Here is a 24,026-nt window from a genome sequence, read left to right as displayed (position 1 = left end):
TTGAATCAACAGTAAAGTACAATACCAGAACTAAAGCCAGCACATTTATTGCTATTTGGTTTTTGCTTTTCAAAAACAATAACCTTGTTCTATTCCTAGGTTACATTCTGCTGGCAGCCGCCCATTAATACTGTCCTGGAAATAAAATGAATAATTTGGTTATGAGTAGATGCATCTGTATTGTGGATTATGATCAGAGATACTCCATGCATTATAACATAGGACCTGATATTTATGCATAGCGCCGATCATTATGCGGTTTAGTATAGCTTTGCTACAGCGCATGCACAAATGGTGTAAAGAAAAAAAGAAAACCCTTACTGCGCATGCGTGATCCAAAGTGAGCAATGCCATTCGCAATTGCTAACACATGAAAAGGGGCCGTGTCATGGGCGTGTTATGGGAGTGTCATGGGCCTGTCTGGGAACGCTGCTTTGTTCCCAATTGCAAATCCAAAGCTTCAGTGACCATGTTTAGTTGGATTAGAGAGTAAACTGAAGCCACAGATTTCGGTGGTGTGACCGATGTTGGTGTGTTTACAATCTCCATTGCAAATGTACAGACTATGCAGCCTGAAAGTGGGCGTCTCACCTCTCGTACTCTACATCGCACCGCCCGCACAAAAGGAAGACTGGGATTAACGTTTGCATATTCCCACAAGCGCTATTGCACGAGCAGCTGCATTACAACCACATCTGTATCAGGCCCTCCATGAAGGAAGGACAAACCATTGCAAATAAGGAGAAGAAAAGCAAATCATCCAGAACACCATGCCGGATTAACAATACAGGTCTATTGTATCTTATATACTCCCCACCAATGAATCTGTATAAGGAAAGAGCAGACACTTACTGTAAAAGTAGTAAACAGTCACAAAACTTTATGTACCAGCTTTTAAAATTTGTAATTCACAGAGAATTAGAAACAGTTGTCACCTTTGTGCATCATTATAAATAATCTGACATGAATTACTAATAATCGGAGCTGGAAGTAGTCGCTTATTATGTGCTGCTGGAAATAATGTAGGAGTCAATGCATCTGTTATTTAATAGGACTGTTGTGGCTGAGCCTCCCCCTGATGTGTTATTATATATGCCTGGTGCAGGGGGTTGGGTATGGGATGCCAGCGCTCCAGGTCCCGGTGGTCAAAACCCTGATGCCGGAAACCTGACAGGATACCAACACCTGTCGGTAGGTGTCAGTATCCCCCCAGCACCCTACACCTAACCCTCCCACTTAGTGCCTAACCCTTCCCCTAAACCCACTACTTACCCTCAGGATGCCGGCGCCGGGATTCTGAGAGAGGTCTGGATTCCGGCGCCGCTATTCTAAGCTAGGGGGGAGAGGGGGGGGGTTGGCGGCCAGCAGCTACACTATAATCGTTGCAGTGATAACCCTTCTACACCATAGGGTCAATTCAATTAGCCACGAGGTGGGCAAGTTGGCATTTTAATGGCCTTGAAATGCTGCCAATGATACCTAAAGTCGTCACCCCCCCCCCCCCCCTCACACTCGTTCTTGTCTTGCACTTGTGGATTTTGTATGCAGCATCGCAGCCCTATGGTGCTGCAAACAAAATTCTGAGTCTGGAGGCACCATAAGTGTGGCATATAGCTACACTTACTAGTTGCCGTTCACAATCGGTTAGTGGCTAGTTTTAGATAATTGGCACCATTAGGGGCAGTCATTTATAACTTGTTACTTACCAACAGCAAAACCTCCACAAACCTTGGTGGATGTCGGGGTGATGGAGTAAGCCCATTCTGTCACACTGTAATGGAAATTTGAAAAAAAAAAAAAAAAACCGATTTGGACAGTGGGTGAATTTTAGTTTCCAAACATGATTCTGCCTGTTTCCTGCTTTTATCTTCGCCTTTAACATGAAGGTTTTATACAGTGTCAGCTTATTAATACTTTACTTTCTTTCTCAGAACTTACTCCTGGCTGCAGCATATGTTTATGATGCACAATACAACAGAAACATCCCCTTTGAAACTTCACCTCATGCGATCAGGTGAGTACACTGTAGCTACTGATACGAAACTCTGCCCCTACTACACTGTGACAGACTATAGTGCAAACACCCGGAAGCCATACTTGCCGACTCCTCCAGAATGGCCGGGAGGCTTCCTAAATAAGGTGGCATTCCCGGGCGCCCACAAGAGAGGGCAAGTCTCCGGCTGCCACCCGTAAAAATACCCACTCCCCCCACCACTGCTGATGTACTGACTGAAAGTGGACGGGCCAGGGATACAATGAAGCGATTCGCGCTAAAACTCGTCATTGTAGCCCACCCCCTGCTTTACAATGGCAGTAATCTTGGTATTGTACAGCGGGGGGCAGGTCCATGATGATGCGATCGTACCACCCCCTCATTGCCGCCGCCACACCCCTCCTGCTGCACCGACCTGGCTGCCACCTCTCGGAGGAGGGGATTGCAAAGTCAGCAAGTTTGCAGAGAGCTTCACAGTATCACCCATTCAGATCAAACACTCAGATATCTTAGTGCAAATTTATTTATTTTTTCCTCATTTAAAACTGGGGGATTAATAAACTTGGATAATGCCTGCGTCACACCCAGCTTCTCCCATTTCTTTACATGATTAAGATAATTTATGAGAAACCATTTGCCTTTTTTTACCAAGCTCCAAATAACATTGGACACCTGTGAGGTGGGGTAGAACCAGAGATGTCTTGACCCAGTAATAAACTTATAAGGGCCCTTACATACACATTTTGATACACCCCAAAGTGTGGGCTCTATCCCCAGTCAGTGAAGAGCAGGTACATGCCCAGCAAGTTACAACTTTTCTGAATGTAGTGCTGATCCAGAGAATGGCAAATCAAACCTCCACTCTCAACCAAAATCTGGCAATGCATTCAATCAGTTAATACTTAACTTCCCTTTTAACGTTCCCCTTTCTTTCTTCCAACTAGTTTTTTATATATACAATATATTCTGTCTCTTGACTGGAAGGGGAAATTGCTTCTGAGAAATGAATTCTAGGGGATTCTCTATTTTCTGTCTGACAATACCCTTTATCCTCTTTTGAATTACCATAAATCTAATGCTGAGTACACACTGACAGATACATCGCCCGTTCAATGGAATCATCGATATATCTGTAGGGCATCGGCAGGTGTGTACAGATGATGTCTGTGAACAAGGTCATTCACAGACATATCGCATCTATCCTGCAGAACAGGAGATGTCTATATATTGGAACACATGAACAAAAAAGTAGTGCTGTAATAATGTCATATACAGTGTATATAGAATAAACCTATAGATGGATAAAATGTATATAATTTATATACATTCACTTTAATCAAAAGGAAGAATATTTCAATAAAAGGAAATGAATTCCATAAAATCTTCACAAATTGTTACATGAGCAAGATGCCTCACCCTAGTGATTGTCCACAATAATGTTTGCCTGTTCTTATTGATACTTCTGGATTTGATCAATTAAATATGAATTATAGCAGTTTTTCAGTCTTATTAGAAGAAAAAGGACTGTCCAATAGATGTATAGTTACCAGACCGTTTCACCGGTGGGTTCTTCAAACACAAAACATAGGAGCACTCAGAAGTTCAGTGTATGGATATGGTTTAGTCCTAGATGAAGATAAGAGCAGATCCAGGATGGTAGCTAAGTTCATAGTGTATCTGGCAAGCTGGTCCAGACTTCTAAAGACAGGTGGCCGACTGTAAGGTCACTTGATGGGTTGAAGGAGGTAACAGCTGATGCGTTTCGCTGTACAAGAGTGACAGCTTTTTCAAATTACCTTTCACGTGGCACGTCCTTCTGCGCATGCACGGAAGGACGCCAGAGGGAATTCTGGGTCATAGACTCAGAAGTTCCTCACTTGTAATGGACAGCTCTTACCGAGAGAGCTGTCCTTTGCATTTACTGTCATACATACCGGCATGCAAAGAGTGGCAAGATGCATCGCATCCCGCCCCTTTGTGAAATAAGAATATGCTGTTCATGATGCAGCCTTGGTTGCGGATTTGGCATTCTTTATGATACACTTACACTTAGGGTGGGATACAGCAAATCAAGAAATGCGATCAAACCCCTGAAAACTGCATTTTCGGGTTTTGATCGCATTTCTTGCTTTGCTGCATCCCACCCTAAGTGTAAGTGTAGCATAAAGAATGACCGCATTTCTCATATGCACCAAGCCCCGGAATGCAATATATTCCAGGGCTTTGATCGAATCAGATCCCTCCCTGCACCCCATGCATCTCACGTCTTTCTGTGCATCATTCACTCGCAAAGGACAGCTCTTACCAAGAGAGCTGTCCTTTGCATTTTCCGTCATGCATCCCGGCGTAATGAACAGTGGGATGCAATGCACCCTGAATGCGATACAACATGAATCCCCATCCTTATTTTTATCACCAGTTGTTTCGCTTTGAAAATACGCAGCAGGCATCAATGAAAGGTAGAAAACCTCTCTAATACAGTAGAAACAACTACTGTATGTAAAATAGAATTCTTAAATGAGCACACACAGGCATATTATATGCCCCAGCAATGAGTAAAGCAGCTATCTGAGGGCCTGATGCATTACGGAACGTAACTGCGAATGCAATAGCGATTTTTGCACCGGTTCAACTGTGATAGTATGCTAATTCATTGCGATAGCAATGCTACCGCAGAACTACATAAGGACGCCCACTTTACCTTACACACATCCGTAATGTTTAGCAAGACTGTGAAAACATAGGTACAATCTCAACCTCACACACACTTGCACAAGCTCTGACCTTATTCAGGAATTGCTAACTTCCTCGCACGCTATGAGACCTCATGCTATGTAGGGCATCGCAGTGGCTAATTTATGCACGCCCCTGCAAAGGCTTTCAGACTCCCTGGCACACCTGCATTTCCCCGACCATACCCCGTCACCACCCACAAACGGCACTTCCTGTTAGTCACTCTGCTATGGGTCTGCGTACTCCCTGCGGTCACAGTCCCGATCGTAGCGGACGGTTTGCGCACTGCGATGCATATGCAGTACGCAACAATCGCCCGATTGTGTGCGTAATCGCAGTTGCGTTCCTTTGCTGAATCAGGCCCTGAATCAGGAGTGCCTTTACAAAACAGCCAATCAGAAGTAGTTCATTAGTGCTGATGACTGTCATTTTCATCTTAATTATCATCATCCTGTATTTGTACCTGGCCCTGACTACACGCAAATTATGCATCTCTCTCATGCAAGTATGTGCCTGTTAACAATATTAGAAATGAACCTCTATATACCCCTGCCTATACCTTCTGAAAACCTTCCTATAAACCTCTAAACACAACGCTAATTGCGTACGCAGTATGACCGCAAATAAAGACAGGAGTGGAATCTGTGGTTCCAACGCACAAGTATTATTCAGGTAAAATTATAGTCAGTTACACGCAATCTATACATACATAATTTAGGCGTAAAAAGGAAATAATACAGACCCAAGTACAGTAATCATACGCTGCGCCTCCGGACCCAGAGATATACCTCAGACTAGAGACCCCTAGTACATACAACCTTCAGCATGGACTCCTAAACCAGTATATCGGCACATGTATTTATTCCCCCCAGACTAAAGCAGGACAAAGGGGAAATTTCCTGCTGATCTCATTGGTTCCCAGAGGAGAAGCATATGTTACGGCACATTTAACAGGTTGTTTCAAATAGACTTTCCCTGCCTCTAACAGCCGGAGTCTTTCTGGTAACGCCTCCTGTAACATTTCATCAGCTAAACATTTTGTTGCTTGTAAGTTCTGCGATCCGTAACTTGAGTTTGCATGATGCGATCTCTCCACCGATAACACCGGGATGCTGTAAAAAGTGTATGCATCAGAACGAGACCAAACATACCTTGCATATCATGTATAATACCTTAGTTATCAAAAACCTTTATTTCTTAGCATTTAAACTAACTTAACCAACTTGAATCATACATTTTGATGCTTATGGAACCTTATGTGTGAATATGAAATGTGTGAGTATTCGGGGTTTGATATAAAGACATATTTAATGTGTGTGTGAGGATAAGTGCCTTGTCTCTAACATTTTAGCATGCTGGGCCAGATAGTTCTACATCTCCTGTCAGCAGGCCCTCCCACCTTTCCTGTGTCATTGCAGGAAGCTTGCTTATTTATTCTAGCCAGACCACCCGTAGTGAACAAACACTATGCAGGAAACTTATCTACCTAAGCCAGTTGTCACCTGGCCATTTGCTTCATATGATAATGGTCACAGATGCCTTCGCATGATGCTAATGGTATTATCGCCACATGTACTAAAATGTGAGTTTATCTAAAATGGCGCTTAGGCCGCCATTCACAAAATGGCGTCTTGCGATCGCATTTCTAAAATGGAGTCTTGCGGCCAGTCGCAAGATGGCGTCGCTGTGATTGAATTTTAAACTGAACTTGTCTTACTCAATTATTCAGCTTCGACACTGTCAGGGCCAGTGCTAGGGTGTTCGGTGCCCCCCATTCAAACTATACATTTTCCCTCCCTCCCAAATTTTTTATTATAAAAGAACAGCATGCGCCGAAAAAGAGGTGTGGTCTCATAACAAAGGGGCATGGCCACACACCAGTACCCTCAATTCAATTACACCACACAGTAGCACAATCTTATTCACATAGTACCCCTGATTCACATTACACCACACATAGTACCCCTGATTCACATTACACCACACATAGTACCCCTGATTCACATTACACCACACATAGTAGTGTCCCTTATTCACGTTACAACACAAAGTAGTGCCCCTTATACACAATGCCCACAGTAGTGCCCCTTATACACAATGCCCACAGTAGTGCCCCTTATACACAATGCCCACAGTAGTGCCCCTTATACACAATGCCCACAGTAGTGCCCCTTATACACAATGCCCACAGTAGTGCCCCTTATACACAATGCCCACTGTAGTAGTGCCCCTTATACACAATGCCCACTGTAGTAGTGCCCCTTATACACAATGCCCACAGTAAAAGTGCCCCTTGCACATAATGATCCACACAACACGCTACTTCCTGCGCCTGCCGCCATCTGACAGCTTCTCGCGCTCAGCATGTCTCTCTCTACACCCACTGCGGAATCGAAAGGCAGAGCTCAGGTGTGATCTCCAGCCTCTGGCTGCAGGGAGGGAGCCGCTGGGCGCCTGCTGGTAACAAATAATATCACACCGACACAACCATTGTTTATAACTTTAGAAAAACTTGCCTTAAACATCTTTTATTCTCTCATGGTATTTCCTACCTTGCTTATTGTGTGTGTTTGTTTGTTTTGCAGACTTTACTATTTTTATAACCACTGGGTAATGCAAGTAGCAACCTACATCTGTATCATTGTTGATCTAGGCCTGGCGCTATTTGAGGAGCCTGCTATTTACCCACTCCCATTTCTGGTAAGTATGAATTGCAGAGTGCTTCGGATCATATTATACACCCCAAAATAAATGTTCCTTCAGTGGATGGTAAATGCATACAATTGTTATTGGACTGGCAGAGTATATACATTAATCACACCATTACCGAGAAATTACCTAAATATCATTTAAAATATCATCTGATTTGTAGCTGACTTGGAACAACATTGACTGTAAAACATGACTGGATGGCGTGGGATTATGTCGTGTTCCGCTACCATTTCAGGCTATGTAAAAAGAAATACATATGATTACAGTATGTTTATGCTGTCAGATACACTAGCTTAAAAATTAATTAAACTGCAGGACTACAAATTGATCTATGTTGAAACCAGTAAAGGATTATTGTTATTTGCAGGCTACTTCCATAGTTGAGATCTTCTGCTTAATGGCATTCTTTGGCCGCCTTGTACATTTTGGTAAAGTCACGCCACGCACCATTTTCTGGAAAGACACTAAGAACATTTGCGTTATGGTCACAATATTAGTAAGTTATTTGTACTGTATGAAACATGCTGTTAAAAGTCTAATGAAAGGTTCCCTGAATTTAAAAACCACTAAACTATTAATGTTTGTCTTCTGTTGGACAGCTCAATTTAGTCGATTTGATTATTTATGGATCTTTGAGTATAGCTCAAATAGCCAGCATCCGATGGTCAAGAGTACTACGTCCAATTTACTTGGTTAATTTTGCTGAAAGTCGACAGGTAACAGATTCATCTGATTTTTATTGTTTGCTTACTATGGTTTATATAGTATGTGATCCTTTGATTAAAATTGCTAAAAAAAAAAAACAGTTGCTGTGTGCTACACATTAAAGTTTAAAGGACCATATTCTGTGGCGGTAATATACATTCACTACAGTCTTGCGCTACAGACAGCTGCAACTCATATAGGTCAAAATGCTGAAATGCAGTTATATGGGTTGTTGTGACATCACTGGTCCCACCCCTGTGTATAAATCCACCAACCCACACAGTACATTTTTGTACAGCAAGTTTGCAAAGTTGTCGCTCAAACTCTCTTGCTTAGATATATACCTTCCTCCTAACATTAACACCTGCTACAGTGCGGTGAAATGGATTACACTCACCTAGGTGTGGTTTAAGACAGGAGGAGGCCTGTGTGCAGCCTCCGCATAGGCCCCCTTTCTCGTCCCGGGCTTGCTAAAGGGGCCCGGGTCCGGCACCCCACCACCACCTGCCTCTTACCTCACAGCAGCTCAGTACAGGCTGCTGTGTGCTGGGCCGCAGTGGGAGACTGCTTGCGCAGCAGTCTCCTATGTCTGTGGGGGGAAGCAATAACACTGAACGTGCCCCCCCCCTGACTCTGCGCCGTGCTGAGGGGCTCGCGGTGCCCCTCTCCTCAGCACACAGCGGCTGGAAAAATATATATATATTTTTTAATCCTAAAGGGGTGTGGCCATGCCTCCCACAATTAGGCCACGCCCCTTCCCGGGCTCGGCTCTCAGCGCCCCTATCTATGGCCACCGGGATGGGGGGGGGGAAATGTTGCATAGTCTGCAATATGTTATGTTGTTGTCTACAATATACCCCACTGGAGTATTTTACTATTACATAGTTTTAAATATATTTTTAAATAGATATTTCAGCATAGTTATGTAATTAAACCAAAAAACAAGTTCTAAAGCATTTTTTTTGGGAAAAAAATCAGTCGGTTAGGTGGTCAAATTGCAGAAATATTCACATTTGCTTCTTCGGGTTCCATAGGGTCCACAGGAATTACCTTGGGATATATAGTTGGACAGCATCCATTGCACCAAACAGCAAAGCTTTGGAGCTCCCAGCATGCACTGGTCCTCCTCCCTATATACCCCAGCCACAGGCATTCAGTTTTTTTGTTTGGTGCGTGGCAAGACACACCTGTTATAACAGGCAGTCCTAAGCTTTTTTTCTTTTAATTTAAGTTATGAAACTTCAGAGTTTAGCGGTTTTAGCGCCAGTAATGACACCCTACTGCGGCTCCAACTACCTCCGCCGACGACGAAACACCAGTATGGCTGTAAGCCCTGAGGTTCTCTGCAGGCCTCGGCTGCCTAAAGACGCTGAGGTCCGGGACTGCGGTCGGGTAAACGGAGATGTCCAGTAAGGATTCCTCTCGGGATATCATGCGCAAGCAGTCCCTAGCCTCTGGTGTTGAGACGCGCCAGAGGCCTTTGCAGGTGAAAGACGCTTTGCGATTCCTCACTAAGGCGGCTGGGATCATATCGTCTGTTGCCGGGGACGGGTGGTAAAGCGCACTAGTCAAGTCTTATTACCTTGTAGTGCAGCGTACCCGGCCATCAAAATCGCAGCTTAGAGGAGATGAGGTGCTCCCCCGGCCGCCCCTCCTCCCAGACTTCAACTTCCAGGTACGGATTCCGGCGTCTGGTATAAATGACCACCTCATGTGTGAGACGCGCGCTGTTCAGCGTCTGTTCACGGCTGCAGCATTTGGTCTCAGAGGTTCGGTATGTCTCTCTATATACCTCTCCCTTGGGTTTGGCATATAGCGTACTCTGTATCCTACCCATTCCAGAAACTAGAGTTCTGGTAATGGGTGGTCCCAGTTTTAGCCCCGTGTCAGATATTGTTACTGTTCCTTGGGGAAAAAAAAATTATATCATATAGATAGATAGATAGATATAGATATATATATATATAGATATAGATAGATATATAGTAGAGTTGCAGGGTGCCTGTTAGTGAAAAGGAAACTTTGCAGCGTGCCTCCGGTGTAAGCTCCAATAAAGGGGGTGTGGCTACTTAAACAGGGAGCATGTGTTTTGAGAAACACCCCCTGTAGGGTCATTCCATGGTAACTTATGTTGCAGGGTGACATGGTGAGTGTGTGCATGGTTGTCAACAGCAACAGTTTATGTGACTTTGGTTTTGATTGCTGAGAAAGTGATGAGACGGATCATGCTTTGGAAGACTGTATACAGGAGCTGCTGATTGTTTGCTATGTCACTTTATAACGTGAGTTACCATAGAATGACCCAGTAGTACTAGAGGCTGTGTCGCTAGGTACAGAACCTGTAGGCAGTCATAGATAGAAAATCAGCAAGCAGGAGGGCACCTTAATCTGTCCCACAGCAAAAGGTCATAGAGGAGGGCACAGTCCTCCAGCAACAACAAGGTCAGTCAGGGAGTAGGTGCAGGAAATAAACTCAGCAGCTGGCCAAATGCTGTTAGGGGCAGCATAGAAATAAGCATCAGTACCTGAGGCAGCCTAAGGACGTCAGGCTGAGGAGGTCTGGTTCAGCAACGATGGTCCCTCAGGGAGGAAGCTGGAGGAACAACGCACAGGGAGATCTCAGGATGAGGAAGAGAGCCGATCCGTGCCTGCACCGGGAACCACCAGCAGAGAAAATCCCAACACCACAGCACCTGCACACTGCAGCCACTAGATAATCAGAGCAGCAAGCAGCACCAGGCAGCCAGGAGAGCAGCAGAGGTTACCTGAGCTAGAGGAGAGGGAGGTCACTAGCAGAGAGGGAGGAAGCGTTGGAGACAGTGGCGTAAGTTCATCCCAGACACCCGGAGGCAAGTTTTAACTCTGTGCCCCCCCCCCGTCACCGCCGCTGACACTGTAATGTAGCACTTCGCAGATACACCCTATTGATACCGTTTGAACAGCATCGACATTAGAGAGATTTGATTGCACAGACCAGATTGCCCATACCTCCCATTTCAATATAAAATAACTTTGTCACACAGAAACAGTTTGCGGTTCCAACACACACAAAGGTACTATATTGTAAAAAGGGTATAATCAGCCTTAATCTATACAATGCAGCTATATACAGGATAAAGACAAAGATACAATTACCAACACTTCGCCATGCGGTCTGGATCCTAGACTAACAGCTGTCCATCAGGATTGCTGTGTGTTTCTTTAGGGTCAGGCAGGGAGAAAGGTAGCAAAGGAAAAAGGGGCTGGGATCCAGACTGCATGGCAATTTATAGGTGTACAATTACCTTTGAACATATGCTGAATACTCAGAGGGGTTCCCTATTGGCCCTTTATTACTGAGTCACAATGGTTGTTGCTATTCATTTGTTAGTAAATGGTTGACGTCACTGGAGGTTGAACTGTTAGAAAATCCCTTTGTACTAACATTTGGCATGCAAATCTACAGGGGAGGTGTACAGTGATTTATACAGTATAGAGTATAATTCTTGGCAGGTCTTCATAACTCGATAGTGATCCCTTCCATATTCATTCTGTTGGTTTCATATTCCTGTTGAGACAGAGGGAAATCGGTAGATACTACTCATGACCCATTTATCTTATTCCTAATCCCAGATATCATATAACTGCTATTTAACATGTAACATTCACTGCATACCTTTAAAACACATAGCATTGTGCGTATCTCAGTCAGTTTAGGGTTAAATGGGATATAAGTTTATTGTAAGGAAAGGCTGCTGTCCGTCGGGGTAAGGTTTCCGACAATAATACTTAAAAGCTGGCTATGCGATTGAAACGCAAAACAGTATTTAAACAGTATTGCTGTATTAACTTTATGTGTTTATGTAATGTTAAAATGGCGCTTAACTGTTGTGAGCACAGAAGCATGGCTCGCCATTCACAATATGACGAGTTGCGGGGACATGGGATGCGTGTGCATGTATAGCGAGCATGTGCAATTGCGCGTGCGCAAATGCGGCGGGAGCCTGTGTTCGCATAAAAATGGCCGTGGACGATCAAATCGTCCAATGGATGTCGTGTTGCGATTCGTGCGCAATTAAGCGATCGCAACCAATTTATACGGTTTCGACAGTCCACCCTTTGATAGCAATCATACGCTATCACCATACGCAAGCAACAATTAATAATTGGTTATCTGATTAGCCATACTATAAGACATTAGTTAATGTTATTGTTATGGGATGGCATGAGTTGTTAATTTACCCATCAATGAAGCGCTCTTGGGGGAAGGGACATAAAACTAGCCTTATGTGCACACCACAGGCCAGACGGAAGAGGTTGTGACCATATGTTAGATGTGGGAATGCACCTAACCCATAAGGATAATTTTGAATTGTTTAGAGACTTCATATTAAGATGTTTTGAAATAGCATTAATAACACTTTTATGCACTGCTAAACAAATCCAAATCACATCATTACAAGGTACGTGTTCTTATGGGACTTCTACTATCATTCGGATCTTATTTCATGTGGACACTGTATTATAAAGTATTGTTCAATGTTCTTAACGATATGACTCCGTGTGGTCATTTGAATCGTTGAATAATGCGCCCCTGGGGACATAAAGTAGCCCCTCGTACGCATACCACGTGGACTCTAAGTCGAGGACCAATGGGGAGCTAGTGTGGGAAAGCACCACTCCATGGAGAGGACAACCTTGGAAGAAAGGGGAGATGAAGACTACATTTTAAACTAGGGTGTTCTAAAGAAACATTGACAATACTTTATTATACATGGCAATTTGCAAGCAAACATTAGATCGTACTCTCTAATTCAGGGTTATAATGTAGGGTATTAGTTACATTAGTATTCACAGCATCATGGGTAACTACCATCATTATTTCATTTTCCTGGTTTCCATTGGAACAACCTTTTGCACACTTCATAGCCGCTGGAACACATCTGATACATATGCCAATTATTAGGATGACCACCAACACTAGGATCAGGAGTTTCCCTATACTCGCAATCAGTCCTTGGACTCACTCTCCTAGACCCGAGAACCATTTCATAGGGTTCAACCAGGAGAACCACTCTTCGACCTGTTCCTCCACTTCAGCGATTGAAGCATTATGGTTCTTCCGAAATTCCCATTTCAACTGCAGAATTTCATCCATTTTCCGGTCTATCACCTCCTTGGGGTCACTAGTGCTATTGGTGATATAAGTACAACATTTAACACCAAACTGGGTGGCTAGGGTTACGCAATACCCTCCAGTGACAGCAGTTAAATAATTCAGCACTAAACGATGTTGGGCCAGCTCTTTCTTGTACACTTGCAACTCCTTACCAGTGTACCTAAAGGTGTCATCATATAGCTCGGTGATATTATCTATTAATTTTGCGAGATCTTGAATATACCTAAAATTTAGAGATCCCCGAGCAATCCTGGTGGGATCAAGTGCAACTAAAATCTGGAAGCCAGTCGTCTCACTTATCATTTGAGTGGCTTTATGCACATCACCAGGAATCATGTTACTCTTATTTCTGTGTTCATAATGCGTATGAAGGTATGGAGAAGGTATGTTCCTATGGACATCAATCATTTCATTATGTGCAAGAGTCATAACTTCAGGGAGTACCTTTCCCAAATAGCATAGTCCACGTGACTAAGGAAGCAGAGAGCCTTGTGCACAGCCTCACGCTGCTACTCCTTATCCTCCTAACAGGAAACAGCAGGAAACAGCACCCTCCTCTGCCATACTACAGAGCAGCGTGCATTAGAAGCAGAGGGTTGAGCGAGTGGTCCGGCTGGACTGACTGCGGCAATTGAAATCATACCGCACTGCTCCCCTCCTCCACACACCACATGGACAGTGCAACACGTGACATTCAGTGAAGACGCCGACCGGTAAGCCCCGCTAGCGGGACGCTGCAGTCACACTTTGCACGGCTCACTCTATCACCGGGACATTGCTTCAGACAGTGCAGGGACACGTACGTGGATATCCACATACGGAGAGCTACCTTTCTACATAAGGTTACCCTCACTTCCCTAGCACATTGCAAGTAGCCAAAGGGACATACACATACTTGTCTTTTTAGACATAGGGTACCGTATATATTTACGGGAAGGTAACCCCCTCAAAGGGCACACCTACCACCCGGACATTATTTACCCACTTGGGATCAGTCCTATTGGCTGACTTTTTCTTGGCTACTAGTCGGTATGGACAAATACTGAGCTGATATTATAACATAAGGGTACCGTATATATTTACGGAAAGGTAACCCCCTCAAAGGGCACACCTGCCACCCAGACATACCTTGATCCTTCCATATAGGACTTAATCATCATATATAATTTTTATTAGATTATTTTACCATCATACTCCTACTACCAGAAAGGAGACATATAAGAGTCTAAAATAGCCATCCATATCACTAGACGCATTGGTATATGGTGTCTATATAAATAAAAGATTGTTTATAACATTCATTAGATCTGTTGCCATCTCCACATTTTTTACCTTAGCTACATTTTCTATTATATGATATATAGACAAGGTGAGCGCATGGTACAAAATCTATTTTTATCAGTATAATTTTGTTGGAGACAGGACATCTCCAGTACCAAGCAGCCCCCTAAAACAATAAACATCTTGTTGAGCGCTGTTCACATTTTCCATTTCTAAACATGATTTTACTCAGCTTGTTTTTAATAGTACCATTTACCCTCTCCACCTTGGCACTGGCCTGCGGTCGATATGGGGTGTGAAGCTTACTATTAATACCCATCAACTTACACATACATTGAAAAACATCTCCGGTAAAATGGGTACCCCTATCACTTTCAATTATTCTAGGGATACCATACCTACATACAAACTCCTGAACTATTTTCTTTGCCGTGAATGCAGCAGTGTTGGTAGCAGCTGGGTATGCCTCTACCCAATTAGAGAATACGTCTATGCAAACCAAAACATACTTCAAGTTCCTGCAGGGTGGTAACTGAATGAAGTCAATTTGTATGACCTGGAAAGGGCCGTCTGCTGGAGGGATGTGAGATGGTTTGGTGGGTACAGTTTTTCCTATATTCTTCCTTAAGCAGGTCAAACAGGACATTGCCCTCTTCTCTGCTTGGGAAGAAAAGCCAGGTGCATACCAGTATGCCTTCACTAACTTGCACATACCCTGCTTACCCAGATGGGTCAGACCATGTGCTGCTTCTGCTAAGCTTGGGTAGTATGCCTTAGGAGCTACTGGCTTCCCTTGTCCATTTTCCCAGAGCCCAGAGGACTCTTGCTCACATCCCTTGGATCTCCAGCTTGCCTTTTCCTGATTGGAACACACACCTTGCATTTCAACCAGTTTCTGCATGTCAACCGTTTCAAATACCAACACTTTATCCATTTGATTAAGTTTTAAACCTGCTGCCCATTTGGCAGCTTCATCAGCCCTGTTGTTACCCAATGATACTGGATCATCTTCGCAGGTGTGGGCTTTACACTTAATGACAGCTACTGTCTTGGGTAGCTGTATTGCCGTCAACAGTCGTTTTATGTGATGTGCATGTGCGATTGGTGTGCCTGCTGCCATTAGAAAATTTCTTAGACGCCATAGGGCCCCAAAATCGTGCACCACCCCAAAAGCGTACCTGGAGTCTGTGTAAATATTGGCCGTTTTTCCTTCGGCCAACTCACACGCTCTCCTTAGTGCCGCGAGTTCCGCCACCTGCGCTGAATGGGGTGGACCGAGTGGTTCGGCCACTATAACATTCCTTGTCATCAACCACAGCATAACCTGTACATAACTCACCTGTATCAGTCTGTCTATGGCAACTCCCATCCGTGTAAAACGTTAAGTCTGCATTTTCTAACGGTGTGTCATGAATGTCAGGCCTAGCTGTAAAATTTTGATTTAAATACTCCATACAGTCATGCCTATTAATTCCTGTACCAAACTCACCTTCTACCACTGGTAATGATTCACCTTTACCTTCCACCCTTTGTGCGTCATGAGGCACACTTGGTAAATATGTAGCAGGGTTTAAAGTATTACACCTCTTTATAGTAATGTTGGTCGGTGCAATTAACGCTAGTTCCCATTTAGTGAACCTAGCGGAGGAAACGTGTCTGGTCTGGGCTGAATTTAACAGGGCAGAAACAGCATGTGGTGTATGTACAGTCATGTCATGGCCTAACACTACATCCTCACTCTTTTCCACTAAGAGTGCGGTTGCAGCTATGCTCCTTAAACACGTTGGGAGTGCTCTTGCCACAGCGTCCAACTGGGCACTGTAGTATGCTACTGGTCTATTGGCATCACCATGTTTTTGTGTGAGAACTCCTGCCGCACAACCAGCAGCCTCCGTACAAAATAAATCAAAGGGTTTCCCATAGTCTGGAATCCCCAATGCAGGTGCTCTTATCAGACTGTCCTTAAGATTAAGGAAGGCTTGCTCTGACTCTTCAGAGTGCAAGACACGGTCTGGTTTTGTGGAAGATACTAACTCCTGCAGTGGTAAAGCCAGAATGGAAAAACCGGGTATCCATGACCTGCAATACCCACACATGCCCAAGAAGGTACGGATCTGGTGCTGGTTCTGCGGTAGTGTCATGGTCTGTATGGCGTGGATTCTGTCCGCTGTCAGATGTCGGAGGCCTTGGGTAAGACAGTGTCCCAAGTATTTAACCCTGGTCTGGCACGGCTGTAACTTGTCCTTAGCAACCTTATGCCCTGTGTGCGAGAGGTGAAGCAACAAAAGTTTAGTATCATTTAAACATGACATAAACGAATCAGAGCATAACAACAAATCGTCTACATATTGGATTAGTACCGATCCATTGGCAGGTTGAAAAGACTGTAAACAATCATGTAAGGCCTGGGAGAAGATACTGGGGCTGTCAATGAAGCCCTGGGGTAGTCGTGTCCATGTGTACTGTACGCCTTTGTATGTGAAGGCAAATAGGTATTGGCAATCAGGATGAAGGGGGACGGAGAAGAAAGCGGAGCATAAATCTATTACCGTGAAATGGGTTGCGGTTGATGGGATTTGCATAAGGATGACAGCTGGGTTAGGCACTATGGGAAATTGACTTTCTACCACCTTATTAACCCCTCTAAGGTCCTGTACCAGCCTGTACCCCCTCCCACCACTCTTTTTCACAGGGAAGATGGGACTGTTGGCTACACTGGCTGTACGGACTAAAATTCCCTGCTGTAGTAAACGCTCAATTATGGGGTGAACCCCTAACTCCACTTCTGGCTTTAATGGTTATTGGGGAATTTTAGGAGCGTGTCTACCGTTTTTCAGGTTTACCATGACGGGAGCTACATTTGCCATTAACCCAGTGTCCTGTCCATCCTTAGTCCAAAGGAAACTAGGTATTTGTTCTATCATTTCATCTACCTGAGCTGAACCCTTGTCTGATGTTATGGTGTGCAGCATTAACCTTTGGGGAGTGTCTAGCACATCCCTTACCTCGTGTGCAAATTTTCCTGGGACATCCATAAATATCCCGTCAGGGGTACAATAGATAATACATCCCATTTTGCACAATAAATCTGTTCCCAGGAGATTAGTAGGGGCTGTTGCTGCCAGGAGGAAAGAATGCCTGGCATGCAAAGGCCCAATGGTAACCTCCGTGGGTTTGGTTAAAGGGTAATGCTGTACGCTACCTGTTACACCCATTGCTGGTACTGTCTGGTTTGTTATCTGTAGATTTTCAAGAGATTTTAAAACAGACCTGGTCGCCCCTGTGTCTACTAGGAAGGAACGTTCAGTACCAGCTACATTAACCTTTTATTACCGGCTCTTCCCTAGTACCTCCCGTTATCCTGACTGCCTGCAGACTACAGGTATGACCTAACCCCTATAGTTGGCTATCTTCCCCCAGCAAGGCATTTGCAGCAACTATGTGGGCAGGATTTATCTGGTAGTTCTTATGGTTACGAGATGCATCAATACGTTGCTGCATGTGGGGTTCCTGAATTATGACTCTACAGTCCTTCCTAAAGTGTCCTACTTGGTTACAGTTAAAACATTTCTTAGCTGATCTGTTGGGGAAATTTTGTTGAAGTCCGGGAGGAGGGGATTTTGAGTGTGGGTATGATGGTTTTGGGTGTGTGTGAAGAGTGTGTTGTGGTCTGGTGTGGTATGTGTGAGGGAATTGTATGGGTTGGGCCTGCGCAGGATGGTAGGTGTTTAAGACTTGTAACTGTGCAGGTGGATATGTGTCTGTTGGCTGTAAGTGCATATCTTCTAGAGCTCGAATGCTAACAGCCATCAATTTCTCGCTCTGAGCTTCACGTTTCCTGATGATATTTTTGTCATGGTCTATTGCAGTTTCCCTGAGTGCGTCAACTGTTATCCCTCTCCAACCAGGGTGTGAGGTCTGAACTCTGTCTTTCAAACTGTCTTTTAGACCGTCCATTAGAACAGTGATGACCATTCCCCGGTAGTGCGTGCTATCCTTAATGTTTTCGATCCCAGTGTACTGAGTGATCGTCTGCAGCCCACGATTAAAGTAATCTTCTGCAGGTTCACTTTCCTTTTGTTTAATGGAGAAGATTTTACTCCAATTAACAACTAACGGGAAAAATATGGCTAGTTGGGCAACTATACGGGCAATGCAATCCTGATTACCTTGATCAGTTAAGGGGATGTCTGCATCCAGAGTACATGCTGTGATAAACTTTTTCACATCTGTACCTTCTGGGAGACATGCTCTTAACACCACTCGCCAATCCTTGTTGGTTGGCTCATGGGCATTGCCTAGATCCTTTATGAAACGCTGACATTTTGCCAGATGTTTCTTGGGGTCAGAAATTCAGACATAATGGAATGTAGTTCCGCCCGTGTCCAAGGACAGTGCATCGCTACTTCCCTTGTGGGTACGACACCATTCGCATCTGCGTTCCCATTAGGGACAATAATTGTCCTTACAGGGTGGATGCCTCCCACCTCTATACCTTTAAGCCCATTACTGCAGCGAACGTTATTAGTAACCTCCGCTATTGAAACAGTTGGTTCTAATACTTCCTGCACCCTTATTAAAGGAGCCTCCCCCACCATGGGTTCTACTAGGGCCTCCCCCCCCATGAGCTAAGGATCCCTCCCCCCCTCTTGATGCCATAGGGGCAGCTACTTGTACTTGCTGGGAAGGGACATTTAATAACTGCACAGCATGGGATACAGCAGACATTGCTACAGGATCACTTTCTGCATCATAGACATTTTCCAAATATTCACTCAGGACCGGGTACAACTTACTTGGTTCAGTTACAACATTTTTATAGTTTTTGTTATGTGGTAATGTATCATCACCGCCCACCACATAAGGTGGCGGGGGTGCGCAAGCGCGATTCGCAATACCTTTGGCAACGCTACCGTGCCGCAAGTTTGCATTTCCCTGTGATGCGTACGCTACGCTGTGTAGCGTTGCATGCGCATCACCCCTAGGCATGCATGTGGCTCCCCGCGGTGCCCCATGCACGCCATTAACCCATGTGCGACTCTCATTCAGCCAGAGTTTCAAAGAATCATCATACTCCACTCTTTTCTTTAGGGATTTCACTCTACATATGTGATCCCTAAGGTTATTTAAAATCTCCATATTAAAGCTTCCAATCTTTGGGAAAGGTTTCTCACTCTTACTCGTCATCTTAACCCACACAGTACAGTGCGTCGTTGCGTACGCACCATATTTAGTGTACATTATATGAAGAGCCGACCCGGTCGGACCTTGCATACACAGCGCATCGTCTACCATCCCTGTTAACTGTTTTGCGCCCATTTTGCGAAAAAAACAACAACAATGATGAGACCGGTGGAAGAATTATCCTATTCTACAGTTAGCTAATATCTAAAAATAGGGAACACAGCAATACCTACTAAGGCAAGCACAGTACCACCTATAATAGGGAACACAGGAGTTATCTAGCTATAGATAAAACCACAGTAACCACCTATTGTCCTTTTTGTCCCCGCAACCAGCCTCAGTCAGAGATGCCACACTCGTATGGTCCGGTCGCCACACTCAAAGGCCCTAACTGACCGATGAATATTACAACTACACTGGAAGCTATATTTTATCGTTAACTCTCTTTAACGATAGGAAACCAGGAGGATCCCCTCTGCCAGTATACCTGTTATGTATACCCTATATTTATTACCTAAAATAGGGACCACGAAGGCACAACCTATTTAACAATCTCAATCATACACCTTACACACTTCTATATTGTGGCCAATTAACAAAAATAAAAAAAAATACCTTTCTTTTGATTAATAGCCTTTTGGAGATTAAAGCCCTATCAATATGACGTATTTCAGTCTTGATGATTTATTTGAATTCTAACAGAAATGCTAGTCACATGCTTCACTTGCTATTGTGCGTTCGGTTGCAAACAATTAGATGTAATCACTACACATGGCAGGAAGTGGCCGTACATCCGGTCGCACGCACTATGCTGCGACTGTTTGCACGTGGTGTACACTAAAACCTTTGTGGCATTATTGTGCGATCGGTTGCGCATGCAATGCGCGGCCGTTCTACAACAACGTGGGCAAGCACAAATCTCTCTCCACTATCCCAGATTCTAATCAGCCCTCTCTGAATTCGCAAACTGCGAGTCTCCGTCTCCGAACAAAAATAGGAACGCAGGAAAAAAATCTGTGGGCGCCTTTCCAGTCTTTTGTTCCAAGACGAGGGGAGCAGTTCAAAAACACAGTGATGGGTGATATCCAACTCGGTGAGCCCCCATTTATTGATACCGTTTGAACAGCATCAATATTAGAGAGATTTGATTGCACAGACCAGATTGCCCATACCTCCCATTTCAATATAAAATAACTTTGTCACACAGAAACAGTTTGCGGTTCCAACACACACAAAGGTACTATATTGTAAAAAGGGTATAATCAGCCTTAATCTATACAATGCAGCTATATACAGGATAAAGACAAAGATACAATTACCAACACTTCGCCATGCGGTCTGGATCCTAGACTAACAGCTGTCCATCAGGATTGCTGTGTGTTTCTTAAGGGTCAGGCAGGGAGAAAGGTAGCAAAGGAAAAAGGGGCTGGGATCCAGACTGCATGGCAATTTATAGGTGTACAATTACCTTTGAACATATGCTGAATACTCAGAGGGGTTCCCTATTGGCCCTTTATTACTGAGTCACAATGGTTGTTGCTATTCATTTGTTAGTAAATGGTTGACGTCACTGGAGGTTGAACTGTTAGAAAATCCCTTTGTACTAACATTTGGCATGCAAATCTACAGGGGAGGTGTACAGTGATTTATACAGTATAGAGTATAATTCTTGGCAGGTCTTCATAACTCGATAGTGATCCCTTCCATATTCATTCTGTTGGTTTCATATTCCTGTTGAGACAGAGGGAAATCGGTAGATACTACTCATGACCCATTTATCTTATTCCTAATCCCAGATATCATATAACTGCTATTTAACATGTAACATTCACTGCATACCTTTAAAACACATAGCATTGTGCGTATCTCAGTCAGTTTAGGGTTAAATGGGATATAAGTTTATTGTAAGGAAAGACTGCTGTCCGTCGGGGTAAGGTTTCCGACAATAATACTTAAAAGCTGGCTATGCGATTGAAACGCAAAACAGTATTTAAACAGTATTGCTGTATTAACTTTGTGTTTATGTAATGTAAAAATGGCGCTGAACTGTTGTGAGCACAGAAGCATGGCTCGCCATTCACAATATGACGAGTTGCGGGGGCATGGGATGCATGTGCATGTATAGCGAGCATGTGCAATTGCGCGTGCGCAAATGCGGCGGGAGCCTGTGTTCGCATAAAAATGGCCGTCGTGTTGCGATTCGTGCGCAATTAAGCGATCGCAACCAATTTATACGGTTTCGACAACCCACAGTTGCACACAGAATATAGGCATGCCATGGAGGAGTGAGACAGCGAGTTGTGGGTGTGGGGGGCGCCGGACATGTCACACTGACAAAAGAAGCTGCTGAGGAACAGCAACACCAATGAGTATAGATATAGGCTATAGATAGACGGAGGCAGCAGCTGATGGTCTGTCATGGATCCATTAGTGTATGGTGGCTTCTCAGGTGCCCGAGAGTAGGTACCATGTATTGGGCGGCCATAACTGTACACTCTGAGTACATAGTTACCGCCCTAAGTGGGGTGAATATATTGAGGGCAATGGAGGAGGTGCCCCTTCGGTGCTGGAGCCCGACGGCCAGCGCCTCCATTGTCTCCCATAGTTCTGCCCCTGGTTGGAGACTATGGGGGGGATTCGGAGCAAAAGGGAGGGCTCTTCTCCTGCCGAACAGCATCCCTTCTGCGCTACGGTCCACAGCGGGACCTTTCATTTCGGCGGGTCCTAGATCAAGTGAAGTCCAGGGCGAGAATTTATTGTGGTGCCCCCACCCGCTTCCTGCCCCCATAAACTCAGACACACGCTTCTGCCATAGCCTCACACACACACTGTCCCCCATAGCCTCACACATACTCACTGCCCCCTATAGCCTCACACACACTGCCCCATAGCCTCAAACACACACTGTCCTCTATAGGCTCATGCACCCACTGCCCCTCACAGATCACACTGCCCCCTCACACTGCACCCCTTTACAGATCACACTGCACCCCTCATACATAACCCCCTTACAGATCACACTGCCCCATCTCACAAATCACACTGCCCCCCTCATACAGCACCCCCTTACAGATTGCACTGCCCCATCTCACAAATTGCACTCCCCCCCCCCCCCATCCCCCACACAGCACACCCTTACAGCTCACACTGCACCCCTTTACAGATCACACTGCACCCCTCATACATAACCCCCTTAAAGATCACACTGCCCCCACACAGACCCCCTCCTCAGAGATCACACTGCCCCCACACAGACCCCCTTCTCACAGATCACACTGCCCCCTCCCCCCTCACAAATTGCACTGCCCCTCCACAGAACACACAGTTCCCCCTGACATATGGCAATTGCCCCTCTTACAGATCTCACAGACCCCCCCCCCTCAGATCGCACTGCGTCCCCCCAGCACTGACCTCTCCTGCCTGCAGAGCGCAGATAACTACCCCCCCACCCCCCCCCCGCAGGCTCTCTGCCTCACTCACTGGCTGCACAGTGGCTCACTTACACACTGTCTGCACTGTGCAGCTGCTCTGTACTGCACCCGCCCCCGACTCTGCAAAGTTTAGAATGTAAACAAAAAAAAAGTGTGTCCCATGCTGCTGCTGGCTCCCACGGCAATGCAAACAAGGCACCGACCGTGAGCCAATCAGGAGCGGCAGCTCCTGATTGGCTGTCGTTCCGCGAGCTGTGATCAGCTCACGGCTGGTACTGTTTCACTAGGATAGTATGCAGGCTGCAGCGCAGCAGACGCCTGCCCTGATGTAATAGTTACCGCTAACTACATTAAATATGGCGGATCTGGCATGCACCCCCCCCAGTTTCGCCTTTGATCCTACCATCCCCCTCCAGGGGTTGGTTTAGTTGAGTCCATATTGCTGTAGCAATTGCGCATCATTTTGCATTTGAATGTGACTGTATAGCAGCTGCTGTATGTACACTGCATATGTTTTAAAAACTGTCAGGTATCGGTATAACTGCCTCAAGAGTCGGACTCAACCTTCTAGTCAGACAAGGACTCTGACTCCTGGGTCAGTCTCTGTAAAGGAGGATCATCAATCCTTGGTGGATGTTCGCTATCTGGTAAGAGCGGTGAGGTCTGTCCTCAATATTCAGGAGGAGGAGGTTGCACTGACATCTAAGGAGGTGGTCTTTAGACGTCAGGTGGTGGCCAAAGACTATTTCCCGCACTCAGGGCAGTTGACAAATTTCATGCCTGAGGCATGGGAAACTCCTAGCAAGCATTTACGCCCACTAGGAAATTA

General features: G+C 45.0%; 1 protein-coding gene across 3 annotated transcripts in view; it reads left to right on the top strand.

Moving 5' to 3' along the window:
• Nucleotides 1-24,026, top strand: part of LOC148518409 (two pore channel protein 2-like) — an 87,201-nt gene that overhangs the window by 17,503 nt on the left and 45,672 nt on the right. For all 3 annotated transcript variants that reach the window (XR_015878986.1, XM_088477392.1, XM_088477391.1), the window contains 4 exons: nt 1,932-2,014; nt 7,312-7,426; nt 7,806-7,934; nt 8,038-8,154. Coding sequence is in view for 2 of the 3 variants with exons in the window: in XM_088477392.1 (XP_088333518.1) it covers nt 1,932-2,014; nt 7,312-7,426; nt 7,806-7,934; nt 8,038-8,154 (444 nt within the window). In the remaining variant the exon portion in view is untranslated. The remainder of the gene's footprint in view (nt 1-1,931; nt 2,015-7,311; nt 7,427-7,805; nt 7,935-8,037; nt 8,155-24,026) is intronic.

This window comes from Taudactylus pleione, unplaced genomic scaffold (assembly GCF_031769625.1).
Source record: "Taudactylus pleione unplaced genomic scaffold, aTauple2 ptg000201l, whole genome shotgun sequence".
NCBI classification, from domain to species: Eukaryota; Metazoa; Chordata; class Amphibia; order Anura; family Myobatrachidae; genus Taudactylus; species Taudactylus pleione.
The sequence above is the reverse complement of the archived record's forward strand: the minus strand, read 5'-3'. Positions and strand labels throughout refer to the sequence as shown.